Source organism: Dryobates pubescens, chromosome 16, assembly GCF_014839835.1.
Source record: "Dryobates pubescens isolate bDryPub1 chromosome 16, bDryPub1.pri, whole genome shotgun sequence".
Classification (NCBI taxonomy): Eukaryota; Metazoa; Chordata; class Aves; order Piciformes; family Picidae; genus Dryobates; species Dryobates pubescens.
In genome coordinates this window covers 25,117,691-25,141,880 of record NC_071627.1, presented here as the reverse complement: position 1 = coordinate 25,141,880, position 24,190 = coordinate 25,117,691, and the positions used below count along the sequence as shown (strand labels likewise).

Genomic DNA, 24,190 nt, shown 5'->3' with positions numbered 1-24,190 from the left:
GGAGGCTCAGGTTGGGTATTGCAAGGGTGCTCAGGCACTGTCCCAGGCTGCCCAGGGAGGTCCTGGAGCCCCCACCTCTGGAGGTGTTAAAAAGCCGTGTGTGTGGTGCTGAGCAATGTGGTTCAGTGGCAGTGGTGAGATTGTGAGCTCCTGGTGAGTGTTGGACTGGATGAGCTCAAAGGTCTCTTCCAACCTCGACACTTCTGTGGTTCTGTGATTCCCCAGACTGTGGGATGGGAACAGGCAGAACAAGGCTTTGCAGTGGCATGTCCTGCCTTTGGGATGGCCCTTCATGAGCTGGAAAAGATGATCAGGTAGGTCCCTCCTAACTGAACTATTCCAAATCTACTTCTGTCTTCATTGTCCATCACCCAGAACTGCAGTTTGCCCTAAGCAGCCAAATGCCTTCACATAAAACTCAGCATGGTCCAAGGAGCTGTGATCTCATCACTGCACCCTGGGGATGCCATTTGGGGTGCTGGGATGGGAGCTGGCACTGAGCATTCACAGCCCAGCCCCAGCAGTGTGGGCAGCAGGGGCAGGGAGGGGATTCTGTCCCTCTACTGTGCTCTGCTGAGACCTCCCTGCAGTGCTGGGGCAGCTCTGGAGTGCTCAGCACAGACAGGGACCTGCTGGAACAGGGCCAGAGGAGGCCACAGCAATGCTGGCAGGGCTGGAAGCCCTCTGCTGTGAGGCTGGGCTGAGAGAGCTGGGGTTGTTCAGCCTGGAGAGGAGAAGGCTCCAGGGAGACCTTCTGGTGGCCCTTTTGATATTTAAAGGGGTTTATGAGAAAGCTGGGGACAGATTTTTTTATCAGGATCTGTTGTGACAGGACAAGGGGAGATGGTTTGAACTGAAAGGGGAGATTCAGACAGGAGAGAAGGAAGACACTTTTTCCTCTGAGGGTGGTGAGCCCCTGGCCCAGGGTGCCCAGAGAGGTGGGAGCTGCCCCATCCCTGGCACCATTGCAGGTGAGGTTGTTTGGGGTTCTGAGCTACCTGCTCCAGTTGAAGATGTCACTGTGGGGAGATTGGACCAGGTGAGTTTTAAAGGTCCTTTCCAACCCAGTCCATGGTTCTGTGATCCTGTGTGGAAAGTCTGAAATGCCAACAAGGAGGGAGCAAAGCAATGAAAGTGAGGAGGTGTGGTGCAGGGGTCTGCCCAAGGATCCATCCAAAGCAGGAGGAGCTACAGCAGGTCTCCTGTCACAGGAGCTGCTCTGAAGCTGTTCAGCTAACCACTGAGGGTCCTTATTTCCCCAAATCTCCCCTTGAGAACCCTCTGAAAGCCCCAGTTCTTGCAGTCTGGGGACTGGATGGAACATTTGCCACCCTAGATGTGCTGTGTGATAGAACTGAACTCAGAAAACAGAGAGAACAACAACGAAATGACTCTCAAATTGGGCAGAAAAGCCAGTGCCCCAAGCCCAGGAGAGCGTGAGCATCCTTGCACAAACCCACTTACAGATTCATTCCTGAGAGGTAATCCCTTCAGAGAGAGAGCTGCTGCCATTTCTTTGCAAGATATTAAAGCAGCTGTTGCTGGAGCACAGAGAATGTTTGAGCTGTCCATCAAGGGAAGGACACGGCAATGCTGGATCTGTTTTCTTACGGCCGCTGTTGTTGTTTACAGTTTATTTTGATACCCAATTTCTAGCTGCTGAAGGTAATTGAGACTGCAAACAAAATCTCACTATCCACTGATCTGCCAAATCAAATTCTCTTCCCCTGTAAGCATGGTATTTTTCCTTAGCTTCTGAGGGGAGAAGAGTGATGCAGAGTGAATGAGAAAGGAAAGGGATTAGTTTGTATAATGACCATAGCAGCCATCTCTCCCTTGATCTTTCCCCAGCAGTTCATTCTGGAAGATGGGAGTGATTATTATTGTAATTTAGAACAGAGCTGCTGCTTTCCTTCTGCTGCTGCTGCTCCCTGCTCGCCAAATTAACACAGCTTTTAATAACAACTAAATATCCTGCTCAGAGCCAGGACAGCGCCCCCCTGCCTGGGCACAGCGGAAGCGGCACCTTCAGCATCTTTCTGCTCCCCTCCCACAACGGCCACACATCGTTCTGGTTCTTCTACAAACTGAAGTGGCCATGAGAGAGGAGAGTCTGCCCCTCTGCTCTGCTGAGAATCCACCTGCAGTGCTGGGTGCAGCCTTGGAGCCCGGAGCACCAGAAGGACATTGAGGGAGGGGATTCTGCCCCTGTGCTCTGCTCTGCTGAGGATCCCCTGCAGTGCTGGGGCAGCTCTGGAGTGCTCAGCACAGACAGGGACCTGCTGGAGCAGGGCCAGAGGAGGCCACAGCAAGGCTGGCAGGGCTGGAAGCCCTCTGCTGTGAGGCCAGGCTGAGAGAGCTGGGGATTGTTCAGCCTGGAGAGGAGAAGGCTCCAGGGAGACCTTCTGGTGGCCTTTTGATATTTAAAGGGGTTTATGAGAAAGCTGGGGACAGACTTTTATCAGGACCTGTTGTGACAGGACAAGGGGGGGTGGTTCAAACTGCAAGAGGGAGATCAGACTGGAGAGAAGGCAGACTTTTTTGCTCTGAGAGTGCTGAGAGCCCGGCCCAGGATGCACAAAACTGTGGTTGTCCCACCCCTGGAACCATTCCAGGTCAGGCTGTTTGGGGCTGTGAGCAACTTGCTCTAGGTGCAGCTGTCCCTGCTGAGTGCAGTGGGGGTGGACTGGATGGGCTGCAAAGGACCCTCCAACTCAGTCCATGGTTCTATCCAGTCTGATCCAATAAGGCAGTTGTGTTTTCTTTCTCTCCCATGAGATCTGCCTGCAGTGACATTTTCACTGGTCTCAAGTCAATGGAGGAGTTCCATCAAACCAAAGTGTGGGGAGGTGAACTCTGCTAGGCTTGCTCCAGAGCTGCTCCAGTAGTTGTGCAATGCTGGCTCTGGGCTGAGCCACTTCACCCCCAAACTGCCTCTGCAGCCAGCACCAGCTCCCTGCAGCCGGCAGCAGCCCCCAGGGACAGGCGGTGCGGGCAGCATCTCCGTGCGGGACTCAGGGCTACAGACAGGATCTGACTCCGCCGAGCTCCTACGAAAGTTAGAGAGGCTCGGTCCTTGCCTTAAGCCCGCCCGTCAGCCCCACGCCGGTGCTTATTGGCCACAGCTTCCCCGGAATAGTGCCCCCAGGTTTGCAAAAACCAGCCCCGGTGAGCGGCGATGGAAGGCGACCGTGGCCGCTGCCTTCCCTGGGGATCGTATTCCTGACTTGTTGCATAACTGCTTATTTTAGCATCCATCAGCTGAGCCTTTGTTGTGCAGACAGCTCTGTCCTCTGCAGCGCTCGGGCAGTATTATTTCTTCCACAGCGCTTTGTTGTTGTTGTTTTTATTATTAGATTTATTTCTTCTCTTAACAAACAGCAACTGACAACACCCTGTCAGAGCTCCTCGTGGCTGCTGCAGAGCTGTCATCCCGTGCAAACCGAGCACCACACAGCTCCTGGGCATGGTCATCTCGGTGTCCTGGATCCGCCTGTCACACACAGGCAGCCACGGAGGAGCTTTGCTGCAGTCTGCAGGCGTGGTGGCCAAAAGCCTCTGAGATCACAGAATTCCACAACGGCAGGGATGGAAAGGGACTTCTGGGGATCACCCAGTCCAACCCCTGCTCCAGCAGGGCACCCACAGCAGCCTGCCCAGGAGCACAATGCCCAGGGGGGGTTGGAAACTCTCCAGAGAAGGAGACTCCACAGCCTCTCTGGGCAGCCTGCTCCAGGGCTCAGCACTCTCACACCAAAGAAGTTTTCCCTCCTGCTCAGGTGGCACCTCCTGGGTTTCAGTTTGTGCCCATGGCCCCTTGTCCTGTTCCTGGGCAGCACTGAGCAGAGTCTGGCCCCAGCCTCTTACCCCCCAGCCTTTATGTCTTGCTGAGCATTGCTCAGCTCCCCTCTGGCACTGCTCTTCTCCAGGCTCTCAGCCCCAGGGCTCTTTGCTACTCACAGAGCTGCTCCAGGCCCCTCAGCATCTTTGTAGCCTCCACTGGACCCTCTCCAGTAGTTTCCAGTCTCTCTGGAACTGGGGCTCGCAGAACGGGACACAGTACTCCAGATGTGGCCTCAGTAGGGCAGAGTAGAGGGGGAGGAGAACTGCCTCTGACCTGCTGGTCACACTCTCTTAATGCAGAATGGTCTCGTTGGCCTTCTTGCCCATGCGGGCACGTTTCTGGCTCATGGGGGACTTGCCCCCCAGCATTCCCAAGCCCTTCTCCGCAGAGCTGCTTTCCAGCAGGTCAGCCCTCACCTGTACCGGTGCAGAGGATTGCCCCTTGCCAGGCCCAGGACTCTACCTTTGCCCTTGATGAACTTCAGGAGGTTCCCCTCTGGCCAGGAAAGAACTCAAGATGCAGAAATGTCTGGGGGTTGTTGGTGATGCAACTTGATCCACACCCGTGTGTTGAACCAGGACAAGATCTTAACTGCATGCACAGACCCTGCAGCACATGAGGTGGTCAGTGAGGGGCTCAGCAGCACCAGCTGGTTTCTGTTGCTCAGCAGATGATCCTAGGCCTTAGCTCAGCACACTATTCATGTCTGACCACTTTTGCATTTCACAGCTCCAATATTCCTCTGTGCAGGTTTTAATGCAGAACTTTTAAAGGTGGTCACCTTCTGGATGTGAAGAAGGCTTTGATGTTGCCTCCAGCCATGCTGCTGTGGGCAGCCCATCTGCCTTCCTGCAGCTTGACTCACTGCCACCTTCTCCAGAGGGCCAGAAATCCTGGGGAAAAGGCCAGCAGGGTTGTAGGGCCTCAGTGCTGCATGGGACCAGAGCAGGGCCATGGGCAGGCTCCTCTGCAGACAGAATTATTCATTCACTCCTGGCTTCTTCAATGGAACTTTTCACTACACCACACCAATGCCTCAGCACCTTCATTAGTCCAGCCCAAAGCGAAGAGGGGCATGGTGACACATGGATGGGTGGAGGTCAGTTGTGACTGGTTCAGGGTGCTCCAGTTGAGAAGCCTCAAGCCTGCCCGCTCAGAGCAGCTCGCAACACACAGCACCCACTGCTGCCAGCTGGATGAAGAGGGACAGCAGGAGCTCAGGCCAAGGCTTCAAGATGCACACCCATAGCATGGCCAGTCCAGCCATCAGCACCCAAGAGCTGGGCTTGATGACTTTGTCACAAAGTCTGTGGCAAGGGGAGAATCCTCTTCTTCAGGAGAGTTTGATCACATCCTTGCTGTCAGACTGTACCCACATCTTGAATCCTTTCCATCGCTCCATGGGCAGTGCTTGGCTCTGCAGGTAAGATAAGGATCTGCCCAAACATTTGGTTCTCCTTTGATTCACAGAGCAGGTCTGTGGCATGCAGGTGAGAGAGGGCAAACAGACTGTGACAATGTGATTAAGAAGTGCAGTGGAATATGGGTGTGCAAGGAAGTCTCCATGAACTGGTACAGAATGCCTCACCTCGGACCTTTCTGACCTTCTGACCAGGTAACAGTGACCTTTGAAACATCCCTTAATGCCACCTGTGCACACAGACGGGTGGCATCCACGGGTGATGGGTGCTGGGCCAGCTGCTGCCCAGGTACCTGGGGCTGGTAGGACAGGCAGAAGGGGCAGTCCCTCCACTCTTGTCCTCATAAGTCCCACCACTCTTGTCCTACCAGGAAAGGCGTTTTCAAACTAGGGGCTGAAGTTTTCCATTCCCTGGGGAGCTGCTGAATAGGCTCTGAGCACTGGGCCAGCACATGCCCCAAGAGCAGCATCTTGAGGGATGCCAGGATCAGGCATGCCCCTCCCTAGAAGTGTTGAAGGCCAGGTTGTATGGGGCTTTGAGCAACCTGGGCTAGTGGGAGGTGTTCCTCCCATGGCAGCAGAGTGGGGACTGGATGCCCTTTGAGGTCCCTTCCAACCCAAACCATTCTGTGGTTCTGTGTTCATCACCTGTTGTGAGCTTCTCTTCTCCAAAGCCCAGTGACTAATTTAGGTTTATCTAAAGAAACAGTTTCTGCCCCATGCCACATTTCATGACCCTATTTCCAGAGTTATAGGTCCACAAAAACCTCAATGAGCCCAAGAATGACCAAAGCAATGCTTCTCTGCGTTCATCCTTGGAAGAGCCAAAGGCCTCAGAGCATTCAGAAAACATTCAGCACAAGCTGCCAAAGCCAAAAGGTGCAGCTTAATTCACTCCAGTTTGGCAAATCCTAAGGAGCCAGAACAGGGATGTAGCTGGAGAAGACCTCCATGAATCAGTACAGAATGCCTCACTTCAGACCTTTGGGATATTCTGAGCAGGTAACAGCAACCTTCAAAATATCCCTTAATGCAGTACAGGGATGGGATGGGATGGGATGGGATGGGATGGGATGGGATGGGATGGGATGGGATGGGATGGGATGGGATGGGATGATCTGTAGGTGGGGTATGGGCAGGATCTGACCAACTTAGCTGTGGTGGTTCCAGCTGCGGGGATTCCAGCTGTGGTCCCAATGGTTTTAGCAACTGCCAGATCTGACCAGCTCAACAAACGTAAGAGATGATGGCAGCCTGTGATGGAAAGGGCCAGCTTCAACCTGAATTTTAATCTCCTACAGGGGTGATGTAAAGCAGTGTAAGGCACAATGTCCAAAGAAGTTTGGAACGATGGATGTTGTAGCCCCTCCGCAGACCCCTCCAATGCATCTGCATCATCACCATCATCATCATCATCATGATGTTTTTAGCACATTTTAAATAGGGGCAGTATCTGCCCCCCCGAGCCCATTCGGGGAGCACAGGGTGACCCCGGGATGGGCGTGGGGGAGGGTGAGCAGCACCCACTCTGCTCCTCCACGCAGAAACTCCGTGAAGTTTCCTTGAGGGTTTTGTGTGTGTGTGTTGGGGGTGGGGGGGGTGGTGATGGTTGGGTGGTGTGAGGTTTTTGTTTTGTTTTGGGGGTTTTGTTGGGTATTTTGTTGTTTGATTTTTTTGGAAGGGAGGGGGGAGAGGGGGGCCGAGATGATCCCTTTCCCACCCTTGGGCGGGTGGGGGGGTGCAGGGCTTGGCTGCTGCCCCCCGCCCTCTCATCGGCCCCCCGCGGGGTGCGCGCACCCGCGGAAGTTGGCTGCGCGGTGTGTGTGCGCGGTGGGGAGGCGGATTGGGGGGGAGGCAAAGAAGCGCCTGCACACCGCAGCCCCCCCGCGCCGGCTCGGCGATGGGCAAGAGCTGTCTGTTTTTTGACGCAGGAGAAATGGCAAATTTTAAGTACGTCATTAATATGGCGCCAAAAGGGTGGCTTTTTTTTTTTCCTTAAGTATAAGCTTTTTTTTTTTTTAAGGTTGCAGAAGCGGCTCCGTCTACGCCTGTGCGGGGAGCGGCGGAGCGGGGGGGCTGGAGGGAGGAAGAGGAGGGAAAGGAGTGTGAGTGTGTGTGAAGGGCCAGCGGAGCGAGCGGGCTCCGGGGGTTCGGTGCTGGGGCTCCGGGCAACGCCATGGGGGGGCCCCGGCGAGCGGCGGCGGCAGCGGCGGGGGGGTGAGAAGCGGAGCAGAGGGGAACGGGGGGGGGGGGGGGCGGCGGCGGCGTGGCCCGGGATGGGACCGGTGCTGGCAGCACCTGGCCCTGCCGCTGCGCCTCGGGAAGGGAGAAGGCGCAGGAGGGGGAAAAATTGACAATTTGGGGCAGGCAAAGAGGGGAGGGAGGGAGGTTTTTTGGGGGGTGGGGGGGGTGTGGAAGCACCGCCACCATTATCCGTCCCCGCTCCGAAAGTCGCTTCCCCGCCTCCCTGCCGGAGCCCCGGGCGGGCGGGCGGGCGGCGGGGCGAGGAAAGCCTGAGGAAGTGCGGGGTGAAAAACAAAAAAACCAACAGCCCCCCCTCCCCCCAAACAACAACAAAAAAAACCCAACAGAAAAAACCAAACCCCAACCAACCGAAAAAAAAAAGCCCAACACAACCCCAGAGAAAGGAGAAAACAGGCGGGCAGGGCTCGCCCGGCCGCCGCGGAGCGGCCATCTCGGCTTTGGAGCGGGGCCGCATCCATGGAGTTCCCGGGAGGGTGTTCCTGAGAGAAGGGCCCGGGCCGGCGCGGCCCCGGCAATGACACCGGATTGAGGCGGCCGAGGGGGGCTCTGCCGGCCGGGGACTGCGGGAGCATCCCCCCGCCCCCCGCCTCCTTCCCCGCCCGTAACCCGAGAGACAGCCTCAACTCTTGGAGGACACTCTCCTGGCAAAGGTAAAGGGCTCGGCGGGGGCTGGCGGCGGGAGCGGGCTTTATTTTGCAGCCGGGGGGGCATTTTCGCAGCTCCCCCTGCTCTGCTGGCATTTATTTATTTCTCATTATTTATCCCCCCCCGCCGGCCTGCCGGGCGGGGGATGTGCAGCGTTTTCCAGGGGGGGGTGGTGGTGTTGGATTGCGCATGTTGGTCACTCTTGCTTTAAAGTCGACGAGGGAGGCAGCGGGGATGTAAACAAGAACTTTTAAAGGCTCAGGCTCGCAGCTTCGCCTTTTCATTTATTTATTTATTTTATTATTATTATTATTCCCCAAATTAATGACTGCGGCAAGAGGCTGCCGCGCTCCCCTGCCCGCCGGGGGTGGGGACGAGCACGCCGCGGTTTCCCGGTCCCGGTGTGTGCCGGTATCGGGCTGGGAAGTGGGGGGATGGAGGAAGATGCTCCGCGGGGCTCCGGGCAGCGCTACCGCGGGGGCCGGATAAGCGCTGCGCGGGCGCGGAGCCGGGATGGCGGTGCCCGGGGGCGTGGCGGCTGCCGGCTCCCGCCTGTCCTTCCCCCCCCCAACCCCCCCGCAGTCCCTTCCCTCCTCCCCAGCGCTCCTCGGGGCTTTCCCCGCCGCTTCCCTCTCCGCCACTGCTGCCTCCCCGGGGCTGCCGGGCTCGGGAGGCGGCCGCATCCCTTCCCCCACTCCTGCATCACCCGAAAACATCCGCCGGTACCCAGGACCGTGGCCCTGCCGGGGTCCCGCGGGGCAGCCACCGCCATCCTCGGGCTCCGTCCTTTCTCCGGGGGAAGGCTCCCGCAGCGCCCCCGCAGACGCTCCAGCCCATTCCCCACCTGCCGATCAGGGCAGCGGCTGCCTCGTCGCTTTCGGGATGCCGGCTGGGAGCGCCGGTACTCTGCCCTGACCCTGCTCCGCTCTCCACTCCCCGCCCCTCGCTCCGCTCCCGGGGATGGAAGCAGCGAGCTGGAAGTTGGGGAGCGGTGCAAAGGCTGGGGCGGGGGAGGGTGTGCTGAACTGCCAAGCAGTTAGGGGAGAGGCAGATGGATGCTTACCTGTGCAGTTGTTGCGGGCAATACACGCATGTCTCCATAGGGACCTGTGCGTCCTGAGCGCTGGTGGACTGGGAAGGGAAGGATGGCATTCCCACAAGGAAAATTCCCAGCTCCTTTATACAGCACGCAGTGAAAACTGTTTATTTAGGGGTTTGTTCCTGGAGACCCTCATCCCGCTGGGACAATTCGAAGAGATTTTGACTGGGGCTGGGGGATGTGGTGGAAATCAGCGATCTCAGCCTTCCTCCCAAGGGTAGGGAGCCCGGCTCTTAGGAATGGTGTTTGACCTTTAAGCGTTTATTGGCTACTGAGGTTAAAATAAGCTTGAGATGGAAGCAAAAATATCCTACTGAAAGGTTAAATCAAAGGTTAAATTTGTTTTTCCTAGAAAAGTTGAGGCTGATGTGCAAAAATGAAGGTTCAGAGTGAAGGATGGGAGGGTGGGTGTTAGGTCTGGAGGCAGGAAGATGCAATTCATCTGAAATACTGGTGGCTGTTGATGATGCTTGACATAAGGTGCTGAGAATTGGTGGGTAGGTGGTCTTCGAAGTTTTAAATACGGTCGGGTCTTTGCCTTTCTTTGGGTATTTGGTACAGAAATTGGAGTGCCCCTAGCTCCTGTCGATTGTCCTTGGAGTTGAGGATGCTGAGACCGGGAGGATGGAGGTGAGGAGCTGTACCCGGTGTCCCTGCCCGGTGTCCCTGCCTGCTCCTTCCTGCCCCAAGGCAGGGTGGCCCCAGTAACCTTCTGATTACCTGTGCTCTGTCTGGGCTTGCTGAGGTAAAAATGGATAATTAGAGGGTAACAAGTCAGCAGAGGCAAGCGAAGTAGTGAATAGTAAAGAAAGAAAATCCCCTTGTAGATAGGGGAAAAGGCAAAGCACAGGAAGTTAAGGAGGACTTGTTTTGTTTCAAATTTAAATGAGATTAAATTTTGCCCCAGGGAGCCAAGCCAGCAAGCAGAGCTGGGGAGGAGAGGCGCTTCGGCTCTCGCTGCACTTGGGCAGTTGCTGGAGTTCTTGCTGAAGATGTTGGAGCTGACAGCAGGTTGTGCAGGAGGCAGAGGGGAAGAGAGCCCTGGCTGGCAGGGCCAGGCTCCTGCTGCACAAAAAATGAGTGTCCAGGGCAGGAGGATCGTCTCTGCCTGGCTTTACACTTCGCAGGGCTAGCAGGGAGGTGAAGGAAAGAGCAGCATGGTGGCAGGGCTGTGCCCCAGGGTTTGCTGGTGGGGCTGTCGGCACGGGCGTTGCCTCTGTCTCCCTCGAAAAGTTTGTTCTGCAGCTGAGACTGGGGGCTCTGCCCGCGATGGGGGCTCTGCTGCTCTGAGCCTCCTATAGCAACATTTGGCTCCAGAGTTAATGAGGAAAGGAAGGCAATTGGAGGACGAAGCTCCTGTGCTGTAAAGCCTGGGACCTTCCGGTGGCCACCCTTTGTCCACTTTCTAACAACTGCTTGATGTTCCTAGACAGAGTAAGGAAATAGTTAAGGCTGAGAGAGGGAAGCCTGGAGAGCAGCCCCTTGACTCCATCCCTGTTGCTCACCAACCCTGTTGCTCTCCATCCCTGTCACCCACCTGGACACTGGTGATGAGACTGGGGCTCTGGGACAGGGGGGTCCTGGAAGCAGAGGTTCAGGGGCCCTGGATGCAAGGATTCAGGATGGTTGGAGTGGTGTGCATGATAGGGCACAGTCCCTTGGATGGGGGATCCCTGGAGCAGGGGTCTCTAGGACAAAGGGTCCTGGATGTAGGGGTCTGGGCTGGCCAGAGTGATGTGCATGATGGGACAGAGAGTGCCTAGGAGCAGATGTCCCTGTGAGTGGGGTCTGTTCTGAGTGGAGCAGTGTGAATGATGGGACAGAGGCTCTGTGAGTCTGCAGGAGCAGGAGTCCCTGGAAGCGGCATCCAGCCTGGCTGGAGTGATGAGCATGATGAGATAGGGGCCCTGGGAGCAGGGGGCCCTGTAACTGGGAATCTGGGGATCCCTCAGATCAGGAATCCAGGCTTTCTGGAGTGGTGAGCATGATGGGACAGGGTCCCTGGGAGTAGGGATCCGGGGATCTCTGGGAGCAGGGATCTGGGCTGACTGGAGCAGTGTGCATGGTGAGACAGAGGCTCTGGCACCGGGAATCCAGGGGTCCCTGGGAGCAGCGCCCAGGGTGATGTTCACGATGGAAGCAGTGCTGTGGGAGCAGAGGTCCCTGAGCGGGGATCCAAGGGGGCTGGGGTCCCTGGGAGCGGCGTCCGGGCTGTCTGGAGCGGTGTGGATGCCGCTGGGGGCACTCTTCTGGTCGTGTTCCTATTTCTGTGCTGGAAGAACAAACAGGGAAGTGGTTTTTCTGCAGTCTCATTGCAGCTCACAAACAGAGCAGACAATTCAGCTGCTGTTGCTCAACTGTCACAGCGTCAGAGGTGACGGCGCAGGGGGACCGCGCGGCGCATCCCTCTCGCAGCGCTGGCAGCAGGGCAGGAGCCAATACTTCGCTCTTTTGCTGCAGCCTGTGCAGGGTGCTGTGCCCGGTCCCTGTGGGTCGATGGGCAGAGGCACGTAGGTGTTCTGGTTTGCTTGTCGCTGCCCAGAAGGGCTCCTCTCGCACACAGGGTACTGGGGTGCCAGGAGAAGTTTCCAGTCCCGCGGGGACTTGACGTGCAGCAAAGTTTGCAGGAAGCAGCAGCAGGTTGCCCAGCGTAGGGGGGGCGGTGGAGGGGTCCACAGAGCTGTTTGCTGGACGAAGCACTCTGGGGTGCGTGGGAGCGTGTGGCTGTCCCAGGTGGGACGGGAGCTGCGGATCTCGGGGCATCTGTGTGCTGCTGTTGGTGCTGCTGCCTTCACTGCTCCCAGGTTACACAGGTTGGGCAAAATGGCATCTCCAGAATCTCCCTCTTCAACCCTCCCCTGCTGTGAGGCAGGACCAGGCAGCCTGAAGCCATCAACTTAATTTTCCCACCAGTCTTGCTGCCAATTTGTCCGAGGCCCTGGTGATTTACATTTGTTAAGGTTGATGGAGGGCCATCATCTTCCTGGGTTTAGCATTTCTCTGCCTTCCTCAGCTTGAACAAAGGCAGTGCTGAACATGCCTTAGTTTGCAAGCAATTCCTTTTTTTGGTTTTCCAGTCATTAGCACCAGGCTCTGCCTCTGGATTTGAGTTGCAGACACTTCAGGGGGATGTTCATTTGTTTATAAAAGAAACCCACATCTGTTTCTGCTTGAATTTTTTAAGCATACATAGAAACCTTTCTCTTGTTTTCTGGCTCTGTAAAAGCTCCGTTTTGGGCCAAGCTTGACCTAACTGTGACCTTTTCAAAGTATTACAAATTTTCTTGGTATTTGTTTATGGCTGTAATAATGATGCCATGCAGGGAATGGGTCAGTGGAAGGTGAAATTAGCTTCTAATGTAAGCAAAAGATTAATTTTGGAGCAGAGACTGTATTTCATAGAGGCTTTAAATTGCTCAGAAGTACACAACTGAACTGCTCCCGAGAGCTCCTCAGGGCCGGAGCTCCGCCGTGGGGTGGGAGGGCTGTGGCTGACGGGTCCCCCGGGCTGGGTGTCAGGAGTCCGAGGCTCACCCAGCCACCGTCAGACTTTATAACCCCGAGCTGCAGATGGGGAAGTGGCCCAGTTACCCTTTTCCTACAGTAAACTCCTCTCAACTACCCTGTGGTTTACCCTGGCTGGCTGCTTGAGAAGAGGAGTCCTCAGAAACCAGCATCTTCCTCGCACTGCCTGGAAGCAAAACATTTTCTGGAGAGGGCTGGTTGAACCCTGTGGTTTTGGCCCCAAGGTTCACTCCCTTCAAGGAGCGCAGTACCTGTGGGTCCTTGTGTGCCATCCTCATCCCAGGCAGTGGTTGCATTCCAGTGCTGCTGTCCGTCCTTTGCTCAAGCCAGAATTTCATTCAGAGCAATTGAAATGCAATTTGGTTCAGAGGATGCTGCCTTGGATCCTGCCAAACGCTGGCAAAATGATTTATTGAAGCAGAGCCACTGCTTCACCTGCAGTGTGAGCCACCTCAGTGTATGAATATAAATCCCTGCCGTTACAGAGTGCATTGTTCAGGACAGGAACAGGATGCAAGGACCAAGTTCACTCCAAGTGCTGATCTGTGCATCTGCTGACGAGAGCCAAACCCGGTCCCAGCATCCTCACACCTGTGCTGTGCATTAATCCTGTGCCCCATTCTCTCCTCTACTCGGGGAGTGATGTCAGTGTCCTGCTGTAAAGCAGAGATGGGGAACACTGCAAATCCCACTGGGTGTTGGTAGCTTTGCTTCGGCTCAGGTGTTTTCCCTATTGGCTTTGGCTTATTTGCAGTGCAGAATCCATGAGAGCATAGCTCCAGCTTTGTGCTTCCAAAGCCTGCTTGCTGCTCCAGAGCAGTGGGAACCAGATTAAAAGCCTCAGATAGAACTCCACTAAAAATGAGTAAACTGTGGTTGGAGCTGCCCTCAGTATCACTTTCCCCAAGCAGAATCTAGTGGCTGCTTGGAGCAGGACTGGCTCCCTAGCATCTGTTTCCCCTGGAATCACTGGGGGCAGGTACTGGCAGTGCCAAGGTCTCCAGGAGCATTTGGGGTGGTGTGGCCTCGCTCAGGTGTTTGAGGTAGTATTGCCCTTACTGTGGTGTGATCCAACATAGCACAGGCAGCAGCAAACAGAGGCATTCTGGAGGGGCCCAGCTGCTTCTGTGGAGCCTTTCCTGTTGCTCTGGGGGGAAGTGGCATGCTCTGGCCTGCCCTCCAGCTGGTGTGCTGCCAGCACCTGCTGCCACCAGCCGCACCATGCCAGTCTCTTGCTGTCGGTGCCCTTGGTGTGTGTGTGCCATGTTGGCAGCTCTGGGCTCTTGTAGAGTATCTCAGGAAGTGATAGGGAAATTTCACAGAATGCCAGCTTGGAAGGGACCCCAAGGATCACCTGCCCCAGCCTCTCTAGGGGATGGGCAGTTGCACTGAGCTGGTTCAGCACCCTGCCAGGATGAGTCTTCCGACTGTCCAGTGCAGAGGGCTCCACTGCTTCCCTTGGGAGGTGATTCCAGTGTCCAGCTGTGCTGATGGGGAAACATTTTCTTCTGGAGTGCCATGGGAATTGAATAGATTAGACCAGGTTGGAAAAGACCTTTGAGATCATCCAGTCCAACCTATCACCCAACACCACCTAATCAACTAAACCATGGCACCAAGTGCCTCATCCAGGCTCTTCTTGAACACCTCCAGTGATGCTGACTCCACCACCTCCCTGGGCAGCACAGCCCAATGGCCAATCTCTCTTTCTGTGAAGAACTTATTCCTAACATCCAGCCTAAACCTCCCCTGGCACAGCTTGAGACTCTGTCTTCTTGTTCTGGTGCTGGGTGCCTGGGAGAAGAGACCAACCCCCACCTGGCTACAACCTCCCTTCAGGTAGTTGGAGAGAGCACAAAGGTCTCCCCTGAGCCTCCTCTTCTCCAGGCTAAGCAACCCCAGCTCCCTCAGCCTCTCCTCCCAGGGCTGTGCCCCAGACCCCTCCCCAGCTTTGTTGCCCTTCTCTGGACACCTTCCAGCAGCTCAACATCTTTCCTAACCTGAGGGGCCCAGAGCTGGACACAGGACTCAAGGTGTGGCCTGATCAGTGCTGAGCACAGGGCAGAATGACCTCCCTGCTCCTGCTGGCCACACTGTGCCTGATGCAGGCCAGGATGCCCTTGGCCTTCTTGGCCACCTGGGCACACTGCTGGCTCATGTTCAACCAGCACCCCCAGGTCCCTCTCTGCCTGGCTGTTTTCCAGCCACTCTGCCCCCAGCCTGTAGCTCTGCATGGGGTTGCTGTGGCCAATGTGCAGCCCCTGGCACTTGGATGTGTTCAATCTCCTGCCCTTGGCCTCTGCCCATCTGCCCAGCCTGGCCAGGTCCCTCTGCAGAGCCTCTCTACCCTCCAGCAGATCAACTCCTGCCCCCAGCTTGCTGTCATCTGCAAACTTACTGCTGATGGACTCCATCCCCTCATCCAGATCCTCAAGAAAGATATTGAACAGGCTGGGGCCCAGCACTGATCCCTGGGGCACACCACTGGTGCCTGGCTGCCAGCTGGCTGTGGCACCATTCACCACCACTCTCTGGGCTCAGCCTCCAGCCAGTTCCTAACCCAGCTCAGAGAGCTGCTGTCCCAGCCAGGGGCTGACAGCTTGGCCAGGAGCTGGCTGTGGGGGATGGTGGCAAAGGCCTTGCTGGGGTCCAGGCAGACTCCATCCACAGCCTGCCCCACATCCACCAGGCACTCACCTGGGCATGGGAGGAGATCAGGTTGGTGAGGCAGGACCTGCCCTTCCTAAACCCATGCTGGCTGGGCCTGATCCCTTGGCCATGCTGTAAGTGCTGTGTGACTGCACTCAGGATGACTGTTCCATAGCCTTGCCTGGCACTGAGCTCAGGCTGACAGGCCTGGAATTCCCTGGCTCATCCACCCGGCCCTTCCTGTGGCTGGGCACCACGTTGGCAGCTTCCAGTCCTCTGGGACCTCTCCAGTGAGCCAGGACTGGAGGAAAATGATGGAGAGCGGCCTGGCAGCTCATCTGCCAGCTCGCTCAGCACCCTAGGGTGGATCCCATCTGGTCCCAGCAGTATGTTCCCAGCAGTACCTTGTCCCCTTTGTCTCTTCCAGGGTACTCCTTGTACAAAGGGCGTCTCCATCCTCCTGCTAGCTTCCCTTTCTGTCCTGGTCCAGGCAGATAAGGTCTGCCCTAAGTCTTCTCCAGGCTGAACACCCCCAGCTCTCTCAGCTGTTCCTCGCATGGGGGCTGCCAGTGCTCTGCCCATTCCCATGGCCCTTCTCTGGACACTTTCCAGCCTGTCTACAAATGTTTTGTACAGTGGGGACCAAAACTGAGCACAATAGTCCAGGTTTGGCCTGACCAGCGCTGAGTGGAGTCCCATGAGGCTCACAGGGCAGCTGTGTTTTAGCTCCCAGCATATTGGACAGCAGTTGTCTGCTCCGTGGGCAGCCCTTTGCATCCAGAGCTGCCCAGAGCCCTGTGCTGGGAGGCCACATTGATCAGCCACATCCACAAACTGCAGAAGTTAACAGCTCTGGTTCCCTTATCTTTTTCTGTTCACTTAAGGCACCCACTGGGTCATGGACCTGACTTCCAGCTCTGAGTGCTGGTTGCTAAGGGGTGGGTTCAGGAGAACCTGCTGATTCCAGGTTCGCTGTGGCTTGTTCAAAGTCACAAAGCAAATCAGTAGCTCAGCTTGAAAGGGGCCTCCTGTCCTCCCCACTGGTGCACTGCTACCTGCTGATGTAGTTTTGCCTCCCAGAGGATGGAGAAGTCCCAGCAGCTGTGCAGAAGCTGTTTGCTCACCCCCTGGCAGCTGTGGTGCTGGTGGGGGGCTGGATGGCTGTGCTGGAGCAAGCAGAGCAGCTCTGTGTGATGGAAGCATGCTCCTGGCTGTGCGACAAATGCACCACAAGTCTTCAAAGAAGGAGCTGCTGCCTGAGTGGGAAGATGAGTCAGAGGGTAAAACCCAGGCTGGTGGCACAGAAGGGTCCTCTGCAGCTCTGGGATGCTTGGACTTCCCCTGCACACATACTGAGAGTGCACAGAGTTTCAGTCCTTCTAGCTGGGCACTTCTCAGATGGGAGCCCAGATGGTCCATAGGACATCTTGTCTCATCATCCAGTTCCACGGTCTGTGGTGGGGCATCCCCCGTGGTGAGGCTGCCTGCAGTGGGGTGTTCCTGCAGTCACTGGGATGTGAAGGGTGCCAGGAGTGATCAGAGAGTGCTCCCTGTGCCTCCTAGGAGCAGGGGAGCTGCTGAGAGACAGTGACACCCTGGGAGACTGAGAGGAAGCCTTGTGAGCCCTGTCTGCCTCCCCTCTGGTGCTGCCGGGCAGGTGTCTGTCCTGAGGGTGAGCACTGAGGTGAGAGGGGGTGCAGGTGCTGAGAGGTGACAGCACTGTGGTGCTGGAGGAGCTCCCTGGGCACTGAGTGAAGTTTCATTTCTTCTGTTGCAGATGGAAGAAAAACGCCGCAAGTACTCGATCAGCAGCGACAACTCGGACACCACCGACAGTAAGGCCCCGGCCTGCAGGCTCTGGGGGAGGGAGCTGGGCGAGGGAGAGCCTGAGGGTGGTTGCTGTGCAGTGTGCAGGGAGCTGTGCTCCTGGGCAAGGCTCTGCACAGGGCGCTCCGTGCCTGGCTGGCTCCGGCAGCGGGAGGCTGTCAGCAGTTTAAAGGCCCCGGCTGAGGCTCCTCTGAGCTGGTGGGAGCAGCTCAGTCCTGTGCAGAGCCTGGGAGCTGCTGCTTGCACACCTGCTAACGAAGCCAGCACCCTCTGTAGACAGCTTGTCCTTCCCTGTGAGCTGCAGCCTCACACAAGTTAGCTCTTGCTGGAGTTGTGCAGGGGGAAAGGGGAATTTGTACTGGAATCGGGGCAAAACTGCAGTGCTGGGGCAGCTCTGGAGTGCTCAGCACAGACAGGGACCTGCTGGAGCAGGCCACAGCAATGCTGGCAGGGCTGGAAGCCCTCTGCTGTGAGGCCAGGCTGAGAGAGCTGGGCTTGGTCAGCCTGGAGAGGAGAAGGCTCCAGGGAGACCTTCTGGTGGCCTTTCAGTATTTAAAGGAGAGCTGGGGACAGAGCTTTTAGCAGTTCTTGTTGTGACAGGACAAGGGGGGTGGTTCAAACTGTAAGAGGGAGATTCAGACCGGAGAGGAGGTGGTGAGAGCCTAACCCAGGTTGCCCAGAGATGTAACAGAAGCCCCTGCAGCCATTGCAGGTCAGGTGGTTTGGGGCTCTGAGCAGCCTGGTTTAGTTTCAGTTGTCCCTGCTAGCTGCAGGAGGCTGGGCTGGATGACCCTTAAGAGTCCCTCCCAACCCAGCCTGAGAGTCTGGTTCAGTGATTCCTGCAAGCTGAAGAGCGATGTGGGAAGAGGAATAAGGCTCAAGCCAGCAAGGCTTGCAAGCCCACGCTTGCTTTTCACCACCTAGCTCACTTCATCCCGGTTCAGGGAAGCAGAGCAGCATGTGCTCGACCCCAGGCGTGCCAGCCTGCTGGGCTGGGCTCTAAATAGAGCTCTTCCCTCCCTCCCTTCCCCCGGGGTCTCACCGCCGGCCGCGGGCCCTGGGGGCCCTGCTCTGATCCCTCCCTACGAGCTGCTCTCGCCAGTGTCAGAGTGGTTTCAGCTGGGCTGTGTGGGGAGCTTGCTCTGCACGCTGCAGGGGATCTGGCTGCCGGATCTCTGAGCAGGAAGGGGCTAACGACGCTGCGCTTCCCGGGCCCTTCCTAACAGGATGAGGAGGAGATTACAGGGGTTGTGGAGGGGCTGAGCTCGCTGCCTTTGGCTGCTCTGCCCACAGCGGCAGCCAAAAAGGCTGTCAGTGTGTGTGGGGCTTACACCACTGCTGCCAAGGAGGAGCTGCTGTTGGGCTGCTGGAGGGGATGCCCCTCCTGCCAGGGATCTCTGGGGGCTGAGCCATGCCTCCAGAGAGCGTTTCAGGCTCTGTCAAGACTTCTTGCTCCTCATGAAGTAAAACATCTCTGTCTCAGGGAAGGGTTTGTTGTGGAAGTTGTGCTCCAGACTTCCATCTCCTAACCTCCAGACATTCCAAGGCTTTCCCAAGGAGCTGTGCTCACTGCCTTGCCTGCCTCTGGGGCAAGGCTTCTGTAAGCAGCATATGGAGCAGCTCTGCCTTACCTCTGCCAGGCTCGGGCGGTGTGCTGCAGGTGCTGTCCTAGCCGGTGACAGTTGCTGTCCTGCAGGATGGCTGCAAGCAAGGTGGTGACCCTGGTTACGCCTCCCCAGGCAGGGCTGCTGCTGTCCTGTTGCCTGTCTGCACGCCTGTAGCACCAGGGTGTAGCTGAGAGGTGGGGGCCAGGTGGGGGCAAAGTTTAAGCTGCTGCTGCCCTGCTTTTGAGCAGCTGGCTGAGGGAAGTGGCCGCAGCCTGGGGACTTCCAGAGGCCTTTGCCTGTTGCCTCCTGAAATGAGCAGTAAAATGCTGCTTTGTGGAGGCTTCCTGGTGACCTCTGGTCTGAGCTGCTGTCCCTAGGGAGCACCTGCTGCCAGCAGCCCTGGGCTCCACCTTGTGCAGCACCAGAGGAGGCTTCCCACGAGTGCAGGGCCAAGTGGTGCCTCCCCTGCCAGCAGCAGCAGGCATTTCTCTGGGCTCTGAGGGACTCGACTGCCTGAGCTGTACCCATCCCAGTGGTACCTCACCCAGGACAATCCTGGTCCCTCATGCCAGCTCTCAGCTACCAAAAGCTGCCAAGTGCATTGGCTTGCTGTGTCTCGTTGGGTGGTTCTCTCTAGGTGCAGAGCTGCACAGACATGGAAGGGACTGGTCCCTTTTGCCTTTCTGGTCACCACTTCTGACCATGGGGTGTGAAGTCCTGGAGCAGTTCAGATGCTTGTCTTTGAGCATCTTTGTTAGAAAATTTGTAGCCACATCTCTTTAATTCCTGACCCAAACAGATTCCTGGTTCCAAGAATGAGCCCTGGTTCATTCCTCCTTAGAAGCTGTTCTTGCTTGTGACTTTGGGTTCTCATTTCTGCTGTTTGCATTTGCCAGCAGTGTTCTTGAATTCCAGAGGCCTCTGGTTCATCAGCTGTAGCAGCAGGAGAGTGATGTTCCCCTGCTCGGTGAAGTACCCTGGGATGTGCACAAACCCCAGGCCCTGTGGTTGCCTCTGTGTGCCCACAGTGCTGGTCGAGGCTGTAGTGCCAGCGGGGCTGGTGGCACAGGCCCTTGCAGCTGAGCTGTTTCTGTTGCCTCCCTGCAGGTCACACCACATCTGCCTCCAGGTGCTCCAAAATTCCCAGCACCAAATCTGCCTGGTCACGCCAGAAGGAGAAGAAGCCCTCTGAGGTAGGTGGGCTTTTGCCAAGGGAGTTTCCCCTGGGGCAGTGCCTGCTCAGGTGTGTTGGCAGCAGCATGCTCCCAGCTGGGTGTGGGCAGCGGGTGCCAGGACAGGGCTGCCTGCAAGAAGCCAGAGCCCATGCTGCACGTCCGCAGCTCCTGCCAGTGGTGCCAGCTTTGGCCTTGGGAGGTGCCCAGGGGGCATTGTTGATGAAGGGTTGTGACTCAATCTCTGATGGAGGGTGTGCTCACTCCACTGGGGTCCTTCATCCCTGTTGGTGCAGGTGGGGAGAGGTTGAGTTTGGTGGGACTGGGGAGGTCTTGCACTATTGGGGGTGGCTGCAAGCTGAGGTTTGCCAGTGTGAGTGCCTGCCTGGATGTGCTTTCATTAATGGCACAGGTGATAGAGCTGGTGCCAGGGCAGGGTGGCTTAGTGACATGGAAACTCCTCCCTGGGAAGGAGTGGGAGGTGCAGAAGGCCATGAAAGGAGAGACAGTCCAGCTGAGCTGCAGCTTGTGTCGTGCTGGTCTCTTCCTGTCACGGGGCCCAAGGGCACTGAGCTGAGCCTGTTGGTGCCTGACCTTGCTGCAGGCCTTTCCCTCACTGCAAACTGGTCTGGGCAGTGCTGCCCTCCCCAAGGGACCTTGCCCAAGTCACCCCTGCCTGCTGTGCAGCGCAGGGCCTAGGACCAGGTTGGGTGGAGCTGTGCTTCCTGGGGACCCTGCTGAAGGGATGTTGCTGCTCCCCTGTTTTCCCTCACGTGTCTCAGATGCTTTTCCACTCGGCATGGAAACTATACCAGGCACGAGCTGCTGTTGTAGCAACTGCAGTGTTTAGCAGTGGTCATCTTCATTTCAGGAGCAACATGAGCAAGGCCAGAGGGACATTATTCTCACATTCCCTTTCCTCTGGACCAGGGTCTGGAGTCAGAGCTAAATTTAGAAGCAGGGGAAGCTGGCACAGCTCATTCCTGCTCACAGGCTTTCCCAGCCCCCATGACACCTCTGCTGAGGCTGTGACCTGGTAAGCACAAACCTCTCTAACATCTTCCCTTTGCATCAGGCTGAGTAGAGATTTTGAGGTTTTCCTGTGGTCACTGCCTGAACTGCAGCTGCACTTGGTCCTTACCACTCAGGCAGATTTGCTCTGCCAGATCTGATGTGCTGGCAGTGGGCAGAGACTGGAAGAGTCCAAGCTGTTTGTGTCTTGGGTAAAGAGAGGAGCTGAAAAGCTCCTGCTCCTAGCTGAGCAGTGGGAAACGCTCCAGAGAGCAAAGAACCAAGGTGCAGACGCCCCTGGCTGCTGACAAGGCTGCTGGGATGCTAGGGATGCTAGTGTCAGTTCCTGGTTCTGGATGTCTGTAGGGGATGTATTCTGTGAGCTGGAAAGTGAAGCATTTAGGGCATCTCCCCCTCCTGGAATGCTATTAGCCCCTCTCTGAGATAACATCCCACCCCTGTGCCCACAGTGCCTGTAGAGGCATCGGGACAGCTGTGTAGGTGCCTTGTAGGGTGGTGGTTAGGTGCCTGAGGAGGGGACTCAGGTCGCTGACAGTGCCACCCCTGCCACCTGCCGCTGCCCACTGAAACCCTCCTGCAAGAGATCCTGCGCTGGGAGAGCTGTTGCTGCAGCACTGCTCCGGACAGGCTTTTGTCTCCGGTGAGGTGGCTCGGGGCGGGTGGGGAGAGCACAGTGAATGTATTGGCGGATCCCGAACCCTCCTGGGCAGCCTGCTGCAGGCGCTGCGGGGCTGCACAGGCACTTTCAAACAGCGACTCCAGCTCCAGCTTTACTCACGGTTGCTGTTGAGGTGCAGAGGGGTCCAGGCACATCCTGAGGAGCTGCCATGCTGGAGGAGTGGGGCAGCTTGGTGTGTGGCCCCCCCGAGCTCTGCTGCCCCTCTGCGAGGCACGTCCCTGTTCCTTCGCCGGCTGCCTTCCCCCTGCCAGCCCGAGCAGGGGACACAGGAATCACAAGCATTAGTGTTGCACAGTTATTAGCCAGGTCAGGAGGTGATGTTTATTATGAAAGACTGTGTGAGGGGATTAGCTCTAGACATGAAAACCCACCCGAGAGAAGGCATCTGGAGGAGCAAGCTCCTTAGTGTGGAAAAGTACTGAGCTGTTGGTAAACATCCGCCCAGGGGCCGCTGCCAGGCTGCTTGCATTTATCTGTGCCTGCCACGGGCTCTGCCTGACGGGGCCCAGGCACCAGCCCTGCATCTTGGCTGCCTCCCTGGCAGAGGTGGCACTTGTTCCCCACCACGCTCCGCGCCCGGGCGCCAGAGACTTCAGGGCAAAGCCCTGCTGCGATGCTGGTGGTACCCCAGGTATGGGCATGGCTCTTCTGCTCTGCCTTTGCCCATAGGCACAGAGTGGTTGTGGGCAGCCTCCAGCATCTTCTTGCATCTGCAGTGACAGCAGTCTGCCAAGCTGGGCATTGTGATGGAGCCCAGTAGGGCTCCTTCATCTCTGAACCTGAAAGGGAATGTGTTGGCTGGTACCCATCCCTGGGCACCAGCAGCCAAGGAGCCCTGTGAGGAGATTCATAGAATGGTGTGAGTTGGAAGGGACCTTGAAGTTCCAACCCCATCCATGGGCAGGGACACCTCCCACTAGAGCAGGCTGCTCCAAGCCTTATCCAGCCTGGCCTTGGACACCTTCAGGGAGGGAGAATCCACAGCCTTGCTGGCACCTGTTCCAGTGTCTCCCCACCCTCAGTGTAAGGAGTTCCTAATCTCCACTCAGTCTGCCCTCCTCACCCACCCAGAGCCCTTCAAGAAGATGCTGGGTTTGCTCCCAGCCCCAGGAGCTGGAGGATGCTTGTGGGGCTGCTGGCTGTGTTGGATGCTGAGCGAGCAGCAGGGGAGGAGCTGTGCCTGCAGCCTGGATCAGTGCTGCTGGCAGTGCCCTGTTGGTGCTGCCGAGCCCCGGGCCGTGCCGGTGCGAGCCTCACTGCTTAGCCTGCAGCCATCAGGCCCTCTCCTGCTCCTGACAAGCAACACTTGTCAGTGTCTGAGGAGGGAATGGGAGAACAAGGCAAGCGTGTCATGATAGTCACCAGTTCAATCTGCCAGCTCCCAGCCATCAGCAGCCTGGGGACTCCCTGGGATGCTGCCTGAGTCACTGCCTGAGCTGCTGCCTTAGTCGTGAGCTCCTCAGCTCTCTGGGATCCAAAGCACTACCCTGTGGGGAGCTGCACTGCTTGAGTATGTTGTGGAGTCAGAACATCCACTCTGCTTGTTTGGGCAAACCACCTGCCTGACACTCTTCCAGCTATGCCTTTCCCAGGCTGAAGAGCCCTGCGCAGTCTGAGCTCTCCTCCACCGGTGCCGCTCATCCTTGTCTAACCAAGTTGGACGAGTTTAGTCCTGGGCTAAACCATAGCCCTGAGAACCACATCTGCAAGTCTTAAATAACTCCACCACCTCCCTGGGCAGCCTGGTCCAATGCCTGAGAGCTCTTTCAGTAAAGAAATTCTTCCTGATGTCCAACCTAAGCTTCCCTTGGTGCAACTTAAGGTCGTTTCTTCTCATCCTATCACTTGTGGCTTGGTTGAACTAAACCAACCCCCACCTGGCTCCAGCCTCCTTTCAGGGAGCTGTAGAGAGAAATGAGGACTCTCCTCAGCCTCTTCTTCTCCAGACTAAATACCCCTGGGTCCCTCAGCTGCTCCTCACCAGACCCTTCCCCAGCTTTGTTGGACCCACTGCAGCACCTCGATTTCCTTCTGGGAGTGCGGGGCCCAGAACTGACCCCAGTATCGAAGCTGCAGCTCCAGCAGTGCTGAGTGCAGGGGTGAGATGGGGGGCCAGCTGCAGGCAGGGCTCAAGATGAAGGGGAAACCACAGATTTATACAATTTACATTATTTTCTGCTTGCCTTGTTTAGATACTGCTTCCGTGTTTTGAAAGATGTCTTTTTCTATCCCCTCCCAAGGATTCAGCCCCTCTGGCAAACATCCTCCTGGTTTCCCTCCTGGGAAGTCATTCCTAGGACATTAGATCTTGGGTTTTTTTCCCTGTCAGGGCATACAGTGCCCCAGGGCAATGTGAATTTAGTCCCTGGGCTCTCCACAATTGGAGGAGGGCTTTCCTGAGTATGGCCAAGCAAGCCTGACCGTGC

General features: G+C 56.8%; 1 protein-coding gene across 3 annotated transcripts in view; it reads left to right on the top strand.

Moving 5' to 3' along the window:
* The first annotated feature begins 7,345 nt into the window (after positions 1-7,345).
* Positions 7,346-24,190, top strand: part of JADE2 (jade family PHD finger 2) — a 75,403-nt gene continuing 58,558 nt past the window's right edge. For 2 of the 3 annotated variants that reach the window (XM_054168210.1, XM_054168208.1), the window contains exons 1-3: positions 7,505-8,179; positions 17,225-17,282; positions 19,989-20,074. In XM_054168210.1, the coding sequence (XP_054024185.1) occupies positions 17,225-17,282; positions 19,989-20,074 (144 nt within the window). In that variant the 5' untranslated portion in view covers positions 7,505-8,179. Of the gene's footprint in view, positions 7,482-7,504; positions 8,180-17,224; positions 17,283-19,988; positions 20,075-24,190 lie in introns of those variants that run through there. The other variant, XM_054168209.1, reaches the window with a different exon arrangement.